General features: G+C 44.6%; 1 protein-coding gene across 10 annotated transcripts in view; it reads left to right on the top strand.

The window, feature by feature from the left end:
* The window catches only part of LOC119956439 (inositol 1,4,5-triphosphate receptor associated 2-like), a 140966-nt gene that overhangs the window by 51544 nt on the left and 68377 nt on the right, over window positions 1-21045 (top strand). For all 10 annotated transcript variants that reach the window (XR_005458638.1, XM_038783667.1, XM_038783670.1 and 7 more), the window contains 5 exons: window positions 1697-1855; window positions 10462-10579; window positions 12145-12195; window positions 15371-15448; window positions 16863-16919. Coding sequence is in view for 9 of the 10 variants with exons in the window: in XM_038783667.1 (XP_038639595.1) it covers window positions 1697-1855; window positions 10462-10579; window positions 12145-12195; window positions 15371-15448; window positions 16863-16919 (463 nt within the window). In the remaining variant the exon portion in view is untranslated. The remainder of the gene's footprint in view (window positions 1-1696; window positions 1856-10461; window positions 10580-12144; window positions 12196-15370; window positions 15449-16862; window positions 16920-21045) is intronic.

Genomic DNA, 21045 nt, shown 5'->3' with positions numbered 1-21045 from the left:
ATTGAGCAGGAGCACAGATTGCACAGGCAGATACCCTCAGCCAATTTCCACTGCCTGTAAGCAGCCCCCCGTCTCCGCCAATAACTGACAAAGTTGTATTAACGTTGAACTTCATGGACACCCTATCTGTGACAGCTGCACAAATCTTCACATGGACCCAAAAGGATCCTGTGCAGACGAAATTATGCCACATCATCCTGCACTGCGGGTTACAAGGAGGTCCCCCAGGTGAGCTGCGGGCCTATCTTATGAAGCAATTCCTTTTGGGAGTTCTTTGTGGTCATCCTGCGACCGGGACGGTGCATGATCTTACAAGATTTGCATAGTGGACACCTGGGTATTTCAAAGATGAAAAGGCACATGAGGAGCTATGCATGGTGGCCAGGATTTGATGGCGTAATCGATTGAATGCTATAGCAATGTGCAGCTTGCCAGGAGCACCAGAAGCTCCCTCTATCAGCCCCGCACCACCCTTGGGAATGGCCATGTTCCCCTTGGTGCGCTTGCATGCCGACTTCGTTGTGCCATTTATGAGATCCATATAGACACCCACTAAAAATGGCTGGATGTGCACCAAATGTCTTCTACCACTGGAGTGTTGGCAGAATTTCTAATGGGCCATTGTCTATGGACCTTCCTGTGTTTAATGTTCCCGTGCTGAGGTGGAAAGGTAGAAATGAAGCAAGGCCTCTAGAAAAGGTACCACGATCACCAACACAGGTTTTAAACCAGGGGACAGTATCAGTTCAAAATTTTGGGAACGATGCCCAATGAGTGTAGTGGAGAAAATGAGGCCAATGCCTTACATGGTCAGGACTAGGGAAAGGACCGTGCGGAAACACGTGGACCATCTCAAGTGCAGGGAACCTGCCTCGGAAGAAGCCACGATGGTCTGTGCCTTGACAACCCTGTCTGCCATCCTATGCCTGGACCAGCAGGACATGGATTATGGACTTTGATTATGGACACAGAACCCTCCGTACACTGGGAAGACGTCGTAATCGGAGATGGGCCCACAACATTGCCTCTTCATCTTTATACATGAAAAAGGCATACCCCAGCACAATATACACCCCCCCTAACTGGCCCCACAGCTGGTAGCAGCACAGCCATGTACGAAACTGCAAAAGAGGCCCCCTGAACAATCCATCGTGGGTGAATCTTCCCTTTTGGGGGGGGGGGGGGGGGCGGCAAAAGATCTTTGAGTTGTAAGCCATGTGGCCTGTACATTAACTAAATAAATGCTATTCAACTTACCATTCTCAGGCCTCCTGAGCTCTTAGAATGTGCAAAGCCTCTATCCGTTCCTGCCAAATGGGGCGTCGGTTCCTCTCCTGTGAAGAGCTCTGGATCTTCCGATACCCCAAACACAGCCACAAATGGACAGGGCTCCATCTTCAACCCAACCACTCTAGACATGGCATTGCATTCTAATAATCTACTCTATTTGCTACCTTTTATTAATTTGTTCAATTAATATTGACTAAGTAAAACAACCTCATTAATAAAATACTGGAAGCAAATATGTTGCATGGGAATAGACCCTATTAAGGAATTCAGTTTCGGCAATGAGCTGAAAGGAGAAAATTGGAAGTGAAATATTCATATTCAACGATAACACAAATCCTGATATGGGGGTGAGAGTCTTTAAACATTGTCTTTGAAATCAATTTTAAATGTACCTTTTCTTTTCAAGAGAAACAACTGAGCTAATCAATGACATTGAGCGTCTGGAATACACGAACAAGAAGTTGGTGGATCAAAATGCAAAACTACAAAGATCAGTAGAGGGATGTGAGGAAGCAAATGTACGTCTGACTGAGGAAATCTTTGATCTGAAAAATAAACTCAAAAGGTAGCTTGAAATAAAATTTCTATTAAAGCCTGTGCTATGCAAGTGTGAGAAAATCCTCTGCCTAATGTAAGAAAATACCAATATAAAATACATGTGTAACCATCAGAATTGCAAATGTTTGTGTTAGTTTAAAATGCAGTCTAACTTTACTATATACAAACCTGGAGTGGAATCTTCTGCTGTCAGCGGAGGGAAACATGACAGATGGTGACACTAAATTTGGAGTCAGTTTCTTGCTGTTATAGTTATTATTCTGCGTCTTTTTTAAAATCCACTGCTGATGTCATCAGTAAGTGCTGTGTCATCATTAGTTGTTGTGTATACTCGTATTTACCTGCCATTATTTCTAATTCTATTCTTTTACTGTTATTTTGATGTTTAACTAAATGCTCTCATTTCTGAATCCATACTGTATTTTAAACTTCATTATTTTATATATTAAAGACAGATAACTTTAACTTTAAGATTAACGTGTTTCAACTACCGTTTTGTGGTCAAGTAACCACATCTTTTTGGCAATGAGGATAAAAACATTTGAGTTTCAGCACGTTCAACATGAAGCTTTGCTAAGTTTACTGACAGAAGACAAGTTCGCAGCACTATGGTTATATTTGGATCTATCAGTGAGTTTGTGAATGAAAAAGAGAACTGGACTGTATCCGGGAAAGGTTGAAACATTTTCTTGGCAAATGGGATCACAGATGAGACTAGAAAGCGTTCAATTCTCCTGAGTGTGTAAGGGGCAAAGAAAAAAATGAATGTCAAAGTGGAGGAGGAGTTGGATGGCTGCAAAGGCTAGGAATCATTGAGTCCATTCAGTTTTCACATTGGACAGCTCCAATTGTTCCTTTCTTAAAAGTGATGGCTCTGTGCGCATATGTGGGGATTACAGATTTACCATTTATCAGGTTTCCAAGCTGGATTCCTACCTGTTGCCGAGGTAGATGATCTGTTTTCAACCCTTGCTAGAGGCGAGACATTTTCAAAACTGGACATGAGCCAGGCGTATCAACAGTTCTTGCTAGTCGAAGCAGCGCATGACCATCAACACACATAAAAGGGTTCTTCTAGGATTATCGTTTGGTTTTTGCCATCCTCCAGTCTGGCGATCTTCTAAAGGGTGATGGACAACTAGTTCCAAGGCTTTCCTCATGCTGCAGTCTGCTTTGATCACATTAAAATTTGGGGTAAGTTGAGGAGGAGCACCTCAGCAACCTGGATCTAGTTTTAAAGAGGTTTTCAGAGGCGGGACTGCGTCTGAAACAAAGCAAGTGCATTTTTCAGGCACCAAGCGTGGAGTACCTTGGCCACAGATTTACTACACAATGCTTAACTCCTGTGTAAAAGAAAGTTTCAGCGATTAAGGAAACCCACGCACACACGGGGAGAATGTGCAGACTCCACACAGCCAGTGACCCAAGCCAGGAATCGCACCTGGGACCCTGGAGCTGTGAAGCAATTGTGCTATCCACAATGCTACCGTGCTGCCCCTAGATTTTGATCTAGACAGGAAACTTATTTTGTCATGTCATGCCTTGCCCTCTGGTGTGGGGCAGTACTTTCTCATGTAATGGAGGAAGGTCCAAAAAAACCATTAGTTTTGCTTCTAGAATGCGGATAAAGGCTGAAAAAGCATGTTCACAGTTGGACAAAGATGGTCCAGCTATCAATTTTGCGCTAAAATGATTCCATCTATACCTCCTATGGTCATTTGTTCACCATACTGACCACAAGCCGTTGAGGAGCCTTTTTAATGAGTTGAAATGTATTCCTCAGCAAGAATGCAGCGCTGGGTGCTTACATTGTTAGCGTATCAGTAGAGCATTGTGCATAGGGCAGGGAAGGACAGTGCTAACGTGGACGCATTAAGTCGTCTCCCTTTACCGGATTTACCGACCCAGGTATTGTGTCTTCCCGAGAAGATTTTTTTGACCAGAGAGACTTGCCCAATCTCCAATGAGTGCCAAACAAATTAAACAGATCCTATTCTGTCACAAGCTGAATGATTTCTGATACAAGGATGGCCATTTATCCTGTAAGATGGGAGGTTGAAATCTTATGTGAGGCTGAAAGATGAGTTAAATGTGCAGGATGGTTACATGTTGTGGGGGCCGAGAGTGATCGTTTCACCCCGTCATTCGCAAGTAATGGATGATATTCATGAGGCTCATCCATGTGCCTCGAATTAAAAGTCTAGCCAAGTTGTATGTTTGGTGGCCTAATTATAGACTAGGATTTGGAGAACCAAGTGAAATCCTGTTCTGCATGTGAATCTAACCAGAAGATGATGCCACTAGTACCGTACATCCTTGGGAGTGGCCTGACTTCCCAGGATTCCAGTGGACTCTGCTTCAGGAGAGGAACATTCATTCACTTAACCTACTCCTGAGCCCACAAATTCAGTTGAACTAAGACAAGCATCACCCATGTTGTGAATGTGCATTCGTATCTGAGGGGAAAGATTAGCCATGTCGTCCTCCAGGCTGATACTATCCTGCAAGCAGTGACCTTGGTATGTGATGTGTGGATGAAGGGAAAGTGATAAGCTAGAGAAGGTATAACTGCCTTGTATATGGGTGAAGACAAATCAAGGGGAATTAACATTGATGGCTCAATTGTATTCTTTCAGAGAAACGAGGAGTTTTTGAATGCAGGTTGCAGGCAACATCATTTTCTTGATTGCTTTGATGTGAATGAGGAAGGGCCTGTCCCCACTTGGCAAAGCTCAGGGAAGACACTCACTTTGAGGAACAAGAGGTAGCATAGTGGTTAGCACAGTTGCTTCACAGCTCCATGGTCCCAGGTTCGATTCCCAGTTTGGATCACTGTCTGTGCGGAGACTGCACGTTCTCCATGTGTCTGCGTGGGTTTCCTCCGGGTGCTCGGCTTATTCCCACAGTCCAAAGATGTGCGGGTTAGGTGGATTAGCCATGCTAAATTGTCCTTAGTGTCCAAAAAGGTTAAGTGGGGGTTACGGGGATAGGGTAGAGACATGGGCTTGAGTAGGGTGCTCTTTTTAAGGGCCGGTGCAGATTCGATGGGCCTAATGGCCTCCTTCTGCACTGTAAATTCTATGATTCTAGGAAGAGCCAGCGAGGCCCAGGAAGAACCAGATGATGACAAGGACGGACCAAATCCACATAGACGTTTGACATGACAAAGGGTCTACAGAAGACACAACTTATACATGGAGATGGTTGAAAGACAGTGCCACAGATGCCTTTGCTAGTCTAGGGATGTGGTAGCTCATATTTGCCACATTCTCTGTGAAGAATTCACACCACACAGACTTGGAGGGCCTCCAGTGTCAGTTTCATGGAATCATAGAATTTACAGTGTAGAAGGAGACCATTCGGCTCATCGGGTCTGCACCGGCCCTTAGAAATAGCACCCTACCTAAACCCACACCCCCACCCTATCCCTACAACCCGACCCAACCCAACCTTTTTGGACACTAAGGGCAATTTAGCACGGCCAATGCACCTAACCTGCACATCTTTGAATTGTGGGAGGAAACCCACGCAGATACGGGGATCACTTTAGTAATGGAGAGGGATAGGTGCGTGCAACAGGGCAAGGTTTACAATTGGGGGAAGGGTAAATACAATGCTGTCAGACAATAATTGAAGTGCATAAGTTGGGAACATAGGCTGTCAGGGAAGGACACAAGTGAAATGTGGAACTTGTTCAAGGAACAGGTACTGCGTGTTTTTGATATGTATGTCCCTGTCAGGCAGGGAAGAGATGGTCGAGTGAGGGAACCATGGTTGACAAGAGAGGTTGAATGTCTTGTTAAGAGGAAGAAGGAGACTTATGTAAGGCTGAGGAAACAAGGTTCAGACAGGGCGCTGGAGGGATACATGACAGCCAGGAGGGAACCGAAGAAAGGGATTAGGAGAGCTAAGAGGGGGCATGAAAAATCTTTGGCGGGTAGGATCAAGGAAAACCCCAAGGTCTTTTACACATATGTGAGAAATATGAGAATGACTAGAGCGAGGGTAGGTCCGATCAAGGACAGTAGCGGGAGATTGTGTATCGAGTCTGAAGAGATAGGAGAGGTCTTGAACAAGTATTTTTCTTCAGTATTTACAAACGCGAGGGGCCATATTGTTGGAGAGGACAGTGTGAAACAGACTGGTAAGCTCGAGGAGATACTTGTTAGGAAGGAAGATGTGTTGGGTATTTTGAAAAACTTGAGGATAGACAAGTCCCCCGGGCCTGACGGGATATATCCAAGGATTCTATGGGAAGCAAGAATTGAAATTGCAGAGCCGTTGGCAATGATCTTTTCGTCCTCGCTGTCAACAGGGGTGGTACCAGAGGATTGGAGAGTGGCGAATGTCATGCCCCTGTTCAAAAAGGGAATAGGGATAACCCTGGGAATTACAGGCCAGTTAGTCTTACTTCGGTGGTAGGCAAAGTAATGGAAAGGGTACTGAGGGATAGGATTTCTGAGCATCTGGAAAGACATTGCTTGATTAGGGATAGTCAGCACGGATTTGTGAGGGGTAGGTCTTGCCTTACAAGTCTTATTGACTTCTTTGAGGAGGTGACCAAGCATGTGGATGAAGGTAAAGCAGTGGATTTGGTGTACATGGATTTTAGTAAGGCATTTGATAAGGTTCCCCATGGTAGGCTTATGCAGAAAGTAAGGAGGCATGGGATAGTGGGAAATTTGGCCAGTTGGATAACGAACTGACTAACCGATAGAAGTCAGAGAGTGGTGGTGGATGGCAAATATTCAGCCTGGAGCCCAGTTACCAGTGGTGTACCGCAGGGATCAGTTCTGGGTTCTCTGCTGTTTGTAATTTTCATTAACGACTTGGATGAGGGAGTTGAAGGGTGGTTCAGTAAATTTGCACATGATACGAAGATTGGTGGAGTTGTGGATAGTGAGGAGGGTTGTTGTCGGCTTCAAAGAGACATAAATAGGATGCAGAGCTGGGCTGAGAAGTGGCAGATGGAGTTTAACCCTGACAAGTGTGAGGTTGTCCATTTTGGAAGGACAAATTATGAATGTGGAATACAGGGTTAACGGTAGGGTTCTTGGCAATGTAGAGGAGCAGAGAGATCTTGGGGTCTATGTTCATAGATCTTTGAAAGTTGCCACTCAAGTGGGTAGAGCTGTGAAGAAGGCCTATGGTGTGCTAGCGTTCATTAGCAGAGGGATTGAATTTAAGAGTCGTGAGGTGGTGATGCAGCTGTACAAAACCTTGGTCAGGCCACATTTGGAGTACTGCGTGCGGTTCTGGTCACCTCATTTTAGGAAGGATGTGGAAGCTTTGGAAAAGGTGCAAAGGAGATTTATCAGGATGTTGCCTGGAATGGAGAGTAGGTCTTACGAGGAAAGGTTGAGGGTGCTAGGCCTTTTCTCATTAGAACGGAGAAGGATGAGGGGCGACTTGATAGAAGTTTATAAGATGATCAGGGGAATAGATAGAGTAGACAGTCAGAGACTTTTTCCCTGGGTGGAACAAACCATTACAAGGGGACATAAATTTAAGGTAAATGGTGGAAGATATAGGGGGGATGTCAGAGGTAGGTTCTTTACCCAGAGAGTAGTGGGGGCATGGAATGCACTGCCTGTGGAAGTAGTTGAGTCGGAAACGTTAGGGACCTTCAAGCGGCTATTGGATAGGTACATGGATAGGGTAGAATAATGGAGTGTAGATTAATTTCTACTTAAGGGCAGCACGGTAGCATTGTGGATAGCACAATTGCTTCACAGCTCCAGGGTCCCAAGTTCGATTTCGACTTGGGTCACTGTCTGTGTGGAGTCTGCACATCCTCCCCGTGTGTGCGTGGGTTTCCTCCGGGTACTCTGGTTTCCTCCCACAGTCCAAAGATGTGCAGGTTGGGTGGACTGGCCAATATAAATTGCCCCTAGTATCCAAATTTCTATGATTAACCAAGGACAAAAGTTCGGCACAACATCGTGGACCGAAGGGCCTGTTCTATGCTGTATTTCTCTATATCTAAAGTGCAAACTCTGCACAGACAGTGACCCAAGCCTGGAATCAAACCTGGGACCCTGGAGCTGTAAAGCAACTGTGCTAACCACTGTGCTACCGTGTTTCTGCTAAGGTTTTAAATAAACTTCCGTTTGAATCACCTTCTTAAATTTCCTGAGTTTTTATAGATGGTGATCTCAAAATGGCTGGCAGATATTCACATCTGATGTCCAATTTGCTGGTAGTTTGTGACACCCCTGTGGAATTTAGCCCTTCGAATGCCTGGTGCCCTTCAGGATGTATGTGTTTGGAGTGAGGAGAAGATTCATTTACTCTGCACTGTAGGATGATTTTTTTTTTGTGTGCCACGGGCGCTGATCTCCCTGGTGACCTCCTCTCTGTTAGGCATAATCAGGTGGCAAGTCTCCTAGCTTCCATCCTGAGGAAGGAGGACCTCCTGCTTTTTCTGGACGGCCTGGAAGAAAACCTCCAGGCTGAACCGTGGGGTTGAGGGTCATGTTATCTGTCCAACAAACACTGACCGGTAATGCATGAATGTCTGTGCAGGTGCCTTTTAAATATGGCTCCGGAAACTTTGACCCCATGAGGTAATTGGGGCCGGGTGGGGCCGACGAATCACTGCCCACCCTGCCACGAGATTCAACAAGTTCCTTGCTGATGCATAATTAATGAGCTGAAAGTGGAAGATCTGACCCAAAAATCTCCCCAGCCACCCAGTGGGAATTGTTCCAACTTTGTTTTAATCTCCAGAATGGAAAATTCTGCTCCTGATTTTAATAATTGAACTTTTTTCAATGGCTGTCAGGCAAATGTTTTCGGTGGTAATCAGTTTTATAACAGCAAACATGATTGCACTGCCATAAATTGAGTAATGGAATGAGGAATAAAGCTGACACTATGGAATGATATTATGCTTATACTTAAGTAAAAGCTATCAGGTGGATTTTTACACAGTTAATGTTTTTGAGGGATTGATTTGGGCTCAAGTAAAATCCAAAAAACCCATTGGACACACTCAGAAGGCTGAACAAAATTTGTATAATGGGAACCACTACCATATGGGTCGATCTCTCATCACTGACTACATTGTCAATGATGTGGGATTGGAACATCTCTCTGACATGCAAACCTTTTTCTTTGCATAGTCCTGACAAAAGAGAGAGGGCACAGACTTCAAGTTTTGGCAATAGAAGCAAAAACGACATGAGGAAAAGCTTTTTCATGCATCAAGTGATTTAAGGCCTGGAGTGCACTGCCTGTGAGTGTGGTAGGGAAGGTTCAATTGAGGCATTCAAAAGAGGATTCGACTGTTATCTGAAAAGGAGGAATGTGCAGGGAAAGGTTGGAGGAAGGCACTCGGTGAATTGCGCATTCAGCGAGCCAGTAAAGACATGATGGGCTGAATGGCTTCATGTGTTGTAACAATTCTCTGTTTCTGCAGTAAACTTATTTGATCCATTTCTTGCTACTGCTTTCATTTATTTACATACACTCAGGAGATGTGGACATCGTTGGCTAGGCCAGTATTTATTGCACAACTCTAATTGCCCTCAATTGCTCTCAAGAATAAGCCACCTCTTTGAACCACTGCAGTCCATATTGTGTAGGTACAGTGACAGTGCTGTTAGGTAGGGATTTCCAGGATCCACCCATCCTTTTCTCGTGAATGTAGGTGACAATGTGTTTCTGACATCTCTTTGGGGAAAACTGCGCTTAAATATCACCATCAGCTTTGATTGTCATCTGCGATGTGAGATGGAACGGCTGCGTTCTCGTGGTCTGCTGTCTTTATGAGAATGGTATTTTTCACTTATCTTGATAGCGCTCGACAGAAAATGCTGGATAAACTCAGCAGGTCTAGCAGCATCTGTGGAGAGAGAAAAGCAGTTAACGTTTCGAGTCCATATGATCTTTCTGCAGAACTGAAGAGGGATAGAACTACAAATAATTAAAAACTTGGAGAGGGGGACGGGCAGCAGAAAGCTCCTGTTCTATAGCATGCCAACATGTACTTATTCGGCTAAGTGTCCTCCATGTGTGCTATAATAATGACTATGATTTATAACCAGATAGGGCATTTTAAAAATGTAATTTTATTTGACCAGAAAGTGTCAGGAGGTCAAAGTGTCAGTTCCCTTAGATTTTAGCAATGAAGTGATGATGAATTACTCAGTGTATGTCAATGTAAAAGGGTGATTTCCTTCTTTGGAATATTGTGTTGTCACAGTGAATTTTCTGTCCACTTTTAATGAAAATTCATGGGTTTAACAAAAAACATTTAATAATATGTGCTCCTGGCCTGCACCAAAGTGTAGAATAAAATTAAATAAAAATAGGAAATGCTGGAAAAACGCAATAGGTCTAGCAGGATGTGTGGAGTGAGGAGAATGAGCGTTTTGTGTCTGTGTTACTGTGTTTCTCTCCCTACAGATGCTGCCAAACATGCTGAACCTTTACAGCATTTTCTTCTGATTTACAGCATCTGCAGAATTTTTTAATTATTGTAGAATAAGACTCCCCAGTGTAGAACAGAACTCTAAGGAAGCCACACCATAATCTTAAGGAAACTACATGAAAGCTATCGGTTAAAGGTCAAACCATATTCTCAATAATGGTTCTTGTTAATCCTTGCAGCTCTCAACAAGTATTACTTCATGTAAAGTTACTAGAGAATGAACTAGAGGATTTGAAATCCATTGCAAAGAACCTGGAGGACAGAAATTACAAGTTGCAGAGCCATAACAGACAACTGGTATGTATCTATAAACAAAAAAAAAGGGCCAGCATTGATTTTTTAAAACAAAGCGAGATTACGTTCAAAATTATTTGGGGCTAACTAAAAACGGGTTCCTTCCCCATTCTACTGATTAAGGGGGTTATGACAGATAACAGGTATTCTTCACTTATGATACTTTTTAAAAAATAAATTTAGAGTACCCAATTCATTTTTTTTTTTTCAATTGAGGGGCAATTTAGCGTGGCCAATTCACCTACTCTGCACATCTTTTGGGTTGTGGGGGCGAAACCCACGCAAACACGGGGAGAATGTGCAAACTCCACACAGACAGTGACCCAGAGCCGGGATCGAACCTGGGACCTCGGCGCCGTGAGGCAGCAGGGCTAACCCACTGCGCCACCGTGTTGCCCACACTTATGATACTTGATAGTGATTGTCAGCAGGTTCTTCAACAATAAAGGGTGTAACAGCCAAACCTGATCTTTTCCTCACCTGGTCCTGTAGTAAGCTTTCTTCCAGCAGTGTCTGGACAGTCATTGGGCAACTGAACACTGAATGATACTTTTTCTCTTTGCTAGCCCGGGTGTTCTGACCACTTGTTCAAAAAGAGCAGCTTAAACTGAGATAAGGAACAGATCACACAAATAAGCCACAGGAAGAAGATATTGTAGAAATGTAGCAGGATCTCTGGCAGAAAGAGTGATTTAGCCTTTGAGGGAGAAAATAGGGTATTTCTCAAATTGCACTTTGATGTGATGTGGAGATGCCGGCGTTGGACTGGGGTGGGCACAGTAAGAAGTCTTACAACACCAGGTTATAGTCCAACAGGTTTGTTTGGAATCACTAGCTTTCGAAGCACAGCTTCTTCATCAGGTGGGTGAAGAGGTAGGTTCCACAAACACATTCTTAGACAAAGTCAATGATGCAAGATGATACTTTAAATGTGAGTCTTCTCTGGTAATTAACTCTTTACAGGTCCAAATGGTGCCACTGAGTGAGGGATAATCACAGGTTAAAGAGGTGTGAATTGTCTCAAGCCAGGACAGTTGGTAGGATTTTGCAAGCCCAGAACAGATGGTTGGGGGTGAATGTAATGAGACATGAATCTAAGCAGGCTGGCAGTGCCACTGGGAGAGCCAGAGTGCCACCCTGCCCTGTCACCAACCATTTGGGGTGTTTCCATTGGCCTGGGACACCCTCAGGTGCCATTACGCCTTAACACGTGTGTGTGAACCAGTACTAAACGGCACCCTTGCGATGTCTCCCAGTCGCGTCCGTTGACTCCTGGGCGTGGGTGAATCTGGTGAATGTATATTTAAATGAGCCGGTCAACACATTTAAATATATAGATCTGGACCATGCCCAATGAAGGCGAGATCCAGATCGTGCGAGGCCTCTCGCAAGATTCGATGTTCTCGTCCCGACACAAAGTCGGCCGCAACAAGGACACTGAATGGTGCGCAAGGTCTAGTCAGAAAATTTACAGATATGACTAAAATTATACCACAGTATTGCAATAGAATATAATGGAAAACGTTAATTTCCCTTTACAGTAATTTAATTAAATGTTTTTTCAACAGGAAAAGGAACAACAGAACCTAAGCATGAGGATTTTCCAGCTTCAGGAAGAGGTAACCGCTTAGACTGATGCGATAGGTCAAGGATAGATTCATTCAAATGTATATTGGTGTGTCACCTGTGGTCAGAACATATGCTATTTTGTAATAATAACGATTGTAGCCCAAATAACACAGAGGGTGAAGTTCTTCATTTTTGAGACTAATTGCTGCACCAGGCAGTTCTGATGGCGCTCTTCCTGCTGGCCAGAATGTTGGGATCTGTGCCAGATTCTGCGCTTGGAACCTAATTAATTACAAACAAGTTCCCCTTCGAATGTCCTGGCGAGCTGGCAACTTATTTGTCCACCCACCGTCAGCTGACAGGTTTGAAGGTCCGGGCACCATATTCAAACACCAGACCAGCACACTCATATCACTCTATCCAGCCATAAGACCATAAGGTGTAGGAGCAGAAGCAGGCCATTTGACCCATCGAGTCTGCTCTGCCATTCAGTGAGATCATGACTGATCTGATATAATAATCCTCAACTTCACTTTCCCGTTTATCCCCATAATCTTTGATTCCCTTACTGATTAAAAATTTGTCTTACCTCAACCTTGAACATAAACGACCCAGCCTCCACAACTCTCTACGGTAAAGAATTCCATAGGTTTACTATCCTCTGAGGGAAGAAATTCCTCCTCATCTCTGTCTTGAATGGGTGACCCCCTACTCTGAGATTATGCTCTCTAGTCCTAGATTTACTACAAGTGGAAACAACCTCACAGCATTTAACCTGTCAAGCCCCCTGAGAATCCTATATGTCACAATAAGGTCACATTTCATTCTTCCAAACTCCAATGAGTACAGACCCAACCTACTTAACCTCTCCTCATAAGAAACTCCCTCCATACCCAGGATCAACCAAGTAAACTGATGTGTTGGGTATGCTGGGTCTGCAAGGACTGCGTTTACCAGAGCAGTGAGAGAGACAGGCTACCAACACTTGTAGAAGTACAACTCTATTTTATTTAACTATGAGCTGTTAAACATACTTGCACTGTGGGTCGACACTATGTTAGGTTGACTGAAGACCTATGGCTAACCTGACCAGACTATACTGCTAGCACATGGTAGATGTTCGTGCTACTGATTACGGGCTCTGGCTGTCTCAGAGGCTGCATCCCGAATGAGCGGGAAAACTAGTGCCCTCTGGCTTTATAGTGGCCGTGTCCTGTCTGGTGATTGGCTGCTGTGTTCTGTGTGTTGATTGGTCTTTCAGTGTGTCAGTCAGTTTGTGTCTATGCACCATCATGTACATGTGTGTATATTATGACATGAACCCTCTCTGGATTGCCTCCAATGCCAGTGTATCTTTCCTTCGATAAGGGGACCAAAATTGTTCACAGTCTAGCTTCAGCTGTTACCATACCCTCCCACGATAATTTGTGGTAGTCTTGGGATTTTGCAGGTCTGAAAGTGGCAGCCGTAGGCCCATTCATGAGTATGTGCTATCCACAGCGAGCAGTAAACTGATTGGGGTAGCCATTGTCTCGCACAATAGCTTTATTGTCCCGTGTCAAGCTTGCATGGTGAGAAAATGGTTTGGCCCTATTTATCAGATTGCTAATAATGCCAATCCTATAATAATAATAACCTTTTTTTGTCACAAGTATCAAGTTACTGTGAAAAGCCCCTAGTCGCCACATATAGCGCATAGAGCTGTAGGAATCACAATGTGTATATTGACCAGTGAAGCTTTAGGCTTGCGATGGACATTAGTAGTTAACCCACTGGTGGATTTCTTGGGATAATGGGTACCCTGATAAAATCATTGCTTGCTGTGTGCTACAATGATTTGCACTACCTAGCGACATAACCTGTTAATAAGGATGCACATTTATAATGACTGAATAACTGAAATGGGGTCATTTGACTTTGTATAAAGTACTGAATCTAATTCTACTCTTTCAATGTATTGTATACTATAAGCAGTGGAGGCCAGTTATTGTCCTATGATGAGTCACACTTCACCACTTTCATACCTCTATTAAGTAGCTAATTATCAAAATTGCTTCAATATCGAGAGCTATTACCTGTTCTTTTGTGTACGGAAATTATATAAATGACAGAAATGACAGGTATTTAAAAATAAGAGAATCAACATAATAGAAGCACAGAGTTGTTACAGCACGGAAGGAAGCCATTTGGCCCATTGCGTCTGTATTGGCTCTCCGAATAAGCAATTCATCTGGTTCCATTCCCCCGCCTTCCTGTAAGCCTGTACATTCTTCCTATTCAGATAACAGTCTGACTCCCCTTTGAATGCCTTAATTGAACATGGCTCCACCACACTGTCAGGCAGTACATTCCAAATCAGAACAACTTTGCCGTGTTAAGATTTTCCTCATCTCGCCATTGCTTGTTTTGCCAATCACTTTCAATCTGTGTCCTCTCATTCTTGATCCTTCCACCATTGGGAAGTGTTTATTGGTATCTGCTCTATCCAGACCCCTCATGATTTTGAATATTGCTATCAGTTCTCCACTCAGCCATGTAATTGATGTCCCTATTAATAAAGCCTTCGCATACTGTATGCTTTATTAACTGCTATCTAAAACTGTCCTGCATTTAGATCCCTCTGCTCCTGAATTCTCTTTAGAGTTCTACTCTTTATATTGTCTCTTCATTTTATTCCTATCAAAATTAATCACTTAACACTCTTCTGCATTGCATTTCACCTGCTAATTGTCCTCCAGTTTTGCTGACCTGTTGTATGTCCTTTTGAAGTTCTACACTACCCTCATTACAATGCTTCTAAGTTTCATATTGCTCCCAAATTTTGAAATTGTGCCCTGTACACTAAGACCTAGGTCATTAATATACATCAGGAAGAGCAAGGATCCCAAAACCGACCACTACAAACCTTCCTTCAGTCTGAAGGATTGACCACTACTCTCTGTTTCCTATGACTCATAAATATAACATGAGAATTAGAAAAAGAGATATGATGGGTGGGATTCTCTGGGTGTGGTGCACCCTCACCGGCAGGGGGAATTCTCCGTCCTGCCAGCCGGCCAATGGGGTTTCCCATTGTGGGCAACCCCACGATGTTGGGAAAACACTGCCAGCGTAACGGAGAATCCCAAAAGCGGAGAATCCAGCCCGATGTCTCTGAGATTGAAATCTGAAACAGCACTAGTAGATTAAAAAAGTAAAATTAAACTTTTCTTGCATGTAATGCAGAATGGGAAATTAACAGCCGAGAAAGACTATACACATTGGAGAAATGAGGAATTAGTATCAGAGAAGGCTGAGCTGAAGGTACGTCACTAAAGTACTTAAAAAGTGCAAAAAAATCTTTTTGGCAGTTTCTTTAATATTTTTTGTTGTAAGTCACTACAATGCAGTGCCATTCCATTTCAGGCTTCTTGCTGGAAGTATAAATATTAGGTGAGGGCATGATTGTGATATTGTCGTGCTTCCCTGGCTGAGGCCAACAAATGCAGCAGATTGAGGATATAAACTAGGTACTTATCATTTGTGTGGTTTGTAAGGCCCTTCCTGTTGATACCCTATTTTCCCCTTTATCTATTTTGTTGTTATCATTTTGATCCATGGATGTTTAATGGAGGGGTATCTTTAATCAGCAGAGAGACTGAGAAATTCAAAACGTTGCAACATTGTACATGGTGCTGATTTTCGAGCAGTGGAACTCAGACTTTGTGGCACCGAGAGATGGGGTGGGACCCGGGTCGATTGGTTGGCTGGTGGCCAAGAAATTGGCCTAAAAGCCAACCACCATCTGATAACAAGTGGTGATTGGGCCCTATCCTCGTGGAATGATTTCCAGAGACCTAAGGAAAGCAGAGTTGTATCCTGGATGCTGAGAGACAACGACCTCTTTCTCTCCCTTGTGTTTTCTCCCGAAAAGCTGAAACTTCAGAGACCTAAATTAAGCTCAGTGAAAATCATTACAGGCTAGAAGACAGGAATCTTAACCTGAAAGCCTGGTTTGAAGGGCAGTCTGCTAGAAACAACCATCTGAAACAAACACTTATTTTTAACTTTTACTCATTATTTTACCCACCTTTTCTCCCCTCCATGTTTTTCTTGTGTGTAAGTAGAGGATAGGATGAATTTAAGTGTTGCGGGCTGGGGTTAGGAATTCGATAATAGTTAACCTGCTGTATTTGTTGCATATTTAATTATAGTTACTGTTGTTAATAACCTTAATTGTGTTTAAATTTACAAAACTGGTTCTGTAGTTATTGGGCAGGTAAGGGCCAAAGACTTTGGGTGTTTTATTAAGAATGATTTATTAATTTCAATTGTGTTGCGACTCCAGGTCAAGTGAGGCTGGAATTGACCACGCACTAGCCCAGGGGGTTGTAACAGGTTATTATTAATTGCAGAATGCACTTTTTATTAACCGCTGATTTAGGATTTCACAGTATCAAATGAATCATATTTTCTGATTGCCAAAACTAAAAATTAATTATTGGTCCCTCTCCTTTACAAACATGTGGGTTGAATTTCTCTAAGGGAGTAGGTGGGAGTGGGGGCAGGGTGCAGGAAGGTCAACAGCTCCCAGTTGTCCATAACTTTGGCAAAAGAACCACAAAAATGATCAGGAGAAAGCCCATGATATTCAACTTCGCATTATTCAATTTCTTGCTACAAGACATTGCTAGAGTGTTGTATGAATATCTAAAATGTTAATATTCTTGTTTTTAAGAACCAGGTGTACGAAGCCAACAGACTCATTTCTGTTAAGGATGTCTTACTAACTGAGGTGGGTGTAAAAATGACATGGTCTTGTTTCATATTGATGTACATTCTCATTGGTCACTAATAATATCAGGTTTCCTAAAGTAGATATAGACTATGTATATTAACAACTGGAAGTAGATTTCAGAAATTCAGTATATTGGTGGTTAGTGTTTGACACCCATCAGATGGACCTAACTGTGGAATATCATGTTGTGATCTGCTGTACTCAATCTGGACCAGATATCTGCCATGTGCTATACTGCATTGAGTAGCTTTTAATCACCTAGGGCACCTTTCTGCATACTGAAGTTGCCTTGAGCATGCAAATTGGCATTCTGTGCCAGTTGCCAACTCCAACATGACTTCCCTGCTTTTGTTATCTTATGATGTGGAGATGCCGGCGTTGGACTGGGGTGGGCACAGTAAGAAATCTTACAACACCAGGTTAAAGTCATCAGGTGAGTGATGAAGGAGCTGCGCTTCGAAAGCTAGTGATTCCAAACAAACCTGTTGGACTTTAATCAGGTGTTGTAAGACTTCTTACTTTGTAATCTATGGGTGCGATTTAACTAAGTGGGAACAAAGTCCCACAGCGGGGACATGTTTCTCATTGCTTGCAGCGCCGAGAAAAAAACGCTATAAAGCGGCACTCGCATTAGTTAGGGGGCCTCAGCAGGGAACGCACAGCCGAGGCCACACACAGCCCTATTTTGTGCACTGCAGAGCTCCATGAGAGGAGGAGCAACCCTATCTCTGGAGCCCCCGAAGCAATTCCCAACCCCTCCAACCTCAACGCGCTATGGAAGGGGCCCCCGCACCCTACCACCAACCGCCACACCCTACCACCAACCGCCACTTCAGCCTCGACCATCACTGTGGAAATAAATGCCAGTGTGGCACCTTGGCAGTGCCAACCTGGCACCCTGGCAGTGCCCCTGCCAGCTGGAAATGGCACCTGGGCACCATGGCAGTTCCAGACTGGCACCCAGGTGGCATTGCCAGGCTGGCAGTTCCTGGTTGTTAGGTTTGCAGTACAAGGGTGCTTGGGTGGCACCAGCAATCCCAGGGTACTGTTAGCCCCAAGGGGCATGCACCTGGAGTCCTCCGAACCCCTGGAAGAGCCCCATGAGTGGCGTCTGTCTGGTCCCCATTTGTGGAGACCAGCGCTGAATGGCACTCACCCGAGGTCTCCAAGGCAAAGGTCTCCCCAGTTGCTCATCAGAAGTGGGAGCAGCCTGCTGCCTACTGCATCCTGTGGCCTTTGATGCCCCTGACAGGCATCCTCTGGGGGGCTTTGGGGCCGGATGGACCCAGCGCACTTGCTGGCGGCACATGCCCCGCCGTACCGCCCTGTTTTGGGTGCTGATTCTGGGACCCGTTGCTGTCAGTGGGATGGATCTCGGGGGAGCCGGTGGCTGCCATCGCTATTCCATAGGGTGGCTCCAGGTTGGCACCTAGCGCTCCCTCCTCCTGGTCAGTGCCCAAAGGGCCCTGACGCTCACCTCGGGACAGAGGGGCAGCTGGATTGAGCCCTGGCTGCCCCGATGTCATCTGGCTCTGCCAGGCCTGGTGACTCTCCAATGTCTGCAGCATCTTCAGCGATGCTCCTCTGTGACTGGGACATGCTCTGGAGTCCATGGAAATGCCTAACTGAGAATGGGACACGTCCTGCAGCGCCTCGGCTATGCCCACATTGGCCTGGGAGACCAACCCTAGCAACCAGGACATTCTCTGGAGGGCCTTGGCATTGCCCAACTGAAACTGAAAATGCCCAACAAAGCCTCATTAAGTTCCACCTGGTACAGGATCATGCCCCCCAGCGACTGCGACATGTTGCTGAGGTGCTCAGCTCTGGCCGTTACTGGCTGAACCACGTCTTGGCCACCTCCGCTCATGCTCCGCTCATGTCTTATACCAGGTTCTCCACTGTGATCACAACTCTAACAGTGTTGTCCTTGGTGCCACACATTGCTGCTGCCACCTCCTGTGCCTTTGGGACTCCTACAATTGCCTATCCTGGAGGGTCGCTGACATCCATAAGACATAGCACAATTAGGCCACTCGGCCCACTGGGTCCGCTCCGCCATTCAATCATGGCTGATATTTTTCTCATCCCCATTCTCCTGTCTTCTCCCCATAACCCCTGATCCCCTTATTGATCAAAAACCTATCTATCTCTTTTATAGACAAAGAAAATTACAGCACAGGAACAGGCCCTTTGGCCCTCCCAGCCTGCTCCGATCCAGATCCTTTATCTAAACCTGTCTCCTATTTTTCAAGGTCTACTTCCCTCTGTTACCACCCGTTCATATACCTGTCTAGATGCCTCTTAAATGATGCTATCGTGCCCTCCTCTACCACCTCCGCTGGTAAAGCATTCCAGGCACCCACCACCCTCTGCGTAAAAAAACTTTCCATGCACATCTCCCTTAAACTTTCCCCCTCTCACCTTGAAATCGTGACCCCTTGTAACTGACACCCCCACTCTTGGGAAAAGCTTGTTGCTATCCACCCTGTCCATACCTCTCATAATTTTGTAGACCTCAATCAGGTCCCCCCTCAACCTCCGTCTTTCCAACGAAAACAATCCTAATCCACTCAACCTTTCTTCGTAGCTAGCACCCTCCATACCAGGCAACATCCTGGTGAACTTCCTCTGCACCCTCTTCAAAGCATCCACATCCTTCTGGTAATGTGGCAACCAGAACTGCACGCAGTATTCCAAATGTGGCCGAACCAAAGTCCTATACAACTGTGACATGACCTGCCACCTCTTGTACTCAATACACCGTCCGATGAAGGCAAGCATGCTGTATGCCTTCTTGATTTCTTCTTGACATTCAGTGATTTGGCCTCCACAGCCTTCTGTTCAGAGTTCCACAGATTCACCACCGTCTGGCTGAAGAAATTCCTCCTTATTTCTGTTTTAAACAATGGTCCCTTTAGTCTGAGATTGTGTCCTCTGCTTCTACTTTTTCCTACAAGTGGAAACGTCCTGTCCACATCCACTCTATCGAGGCCACGCCGTATCCTGTAAGTTTCAATAAGATCACCCCTCATCCTTCTAAACTCCAACGGGTACAGACCCAGAGTCCTCAACTATTCCTCATACGACCAGTTCTTCATTCTAGGGATCATTCTAGGGCCAGCACATCTTTCCTTAGATACGGGGCCCACAACTGCTCACAATAGTCCAAATTGGGTCTGACCAGAGCCTTATATAGCCTCAGAAGTACATCCTGATCTAGCCTACCCTGCACCTACCCTGTCTTGACCTGTTAGAACTTTATATGTCTCTATGAGATCCCCTCTCATTCTTCTGAACTCCAGTGAGAACAATCCAACCTAGTCATTCTTTCCTCATATGACAGTCCCACCATCCCTGGAATCAGTCTGGTAAACCTTCGCTGCACTCCCTCCATAGCAAGAATATCCTTCCTCAGATAAGGACACCAAAACTGCACACAATCCTCCAGGCGTGGCCTCACCAATGTCCTGTACAATTGCAGCAACCCATCCCTGCTTCTGCACTCGAAACTTCTTGCAAATTAGTAGCTTTCTGTTGCCCTCTAAAGATTTCCCAGTCCTCTAATCTCCCAGCAATCTTTGCCACTTTATATGCTTTTTCCTTCAATTTGATACTCTCCCTTATTTCCTTAGATACCCACGGTCGATTTTCCCTCTTTCTACCGTCCTTCCTTTTTGTTGAGCACTGTGAAAAATCGCTTGGAAGGTTCTCCACTGTTCCTCAACTGTTCCACCATAAAGTCTTAGCTCCCAGTCTACCTTAGCTAGTTCTTCTCTCATCCCCTTGTAATCTCCTTTGTTTAAAAACAAAACACTAGTATTTGATTTTACTTTCTCACCCTTGAGAATTTAAAATACAGATTTAAAATCTGTATTTTAAATTCCACCATATTGTGATCGCTCATTCCGAGAGGATCCCTAACTATGAGATCATGAATCAATCCTGTCTCATTACACAGGACAAGATCTAGGACCGCTTGTTCCCTCGTAGGTTCCATTACATACTGTTCTAGGAAACTATCGCGGATACATTCTATAAACTCCTCCTCAAGGTTGCCTTGACCGACCTGGTTAAACCAATCGACATGTAGATTAAAATCCCCCATGATAACTGCTGTACC

This window comes from Scyliorhinus canicula, chromosome 23 (genome assembly GCF_902713615.1).
Source record: "Scyliorhinus canicula chromosome 23, sScyCan1.1, whole genome shotgun sequence".
NCBI lineage: Eukaryota > Metazoa > Chordata > Chondrichthyes > Carcharhiniformes > Scyliorhinidae > Scyliorhinus > Scyliorhinus canicula.
The sequence above is the reverse complement of the archived record's forward strand: the minus strand, read 5'-3'. Positions and strand labels throughout refer to the sequence as shown.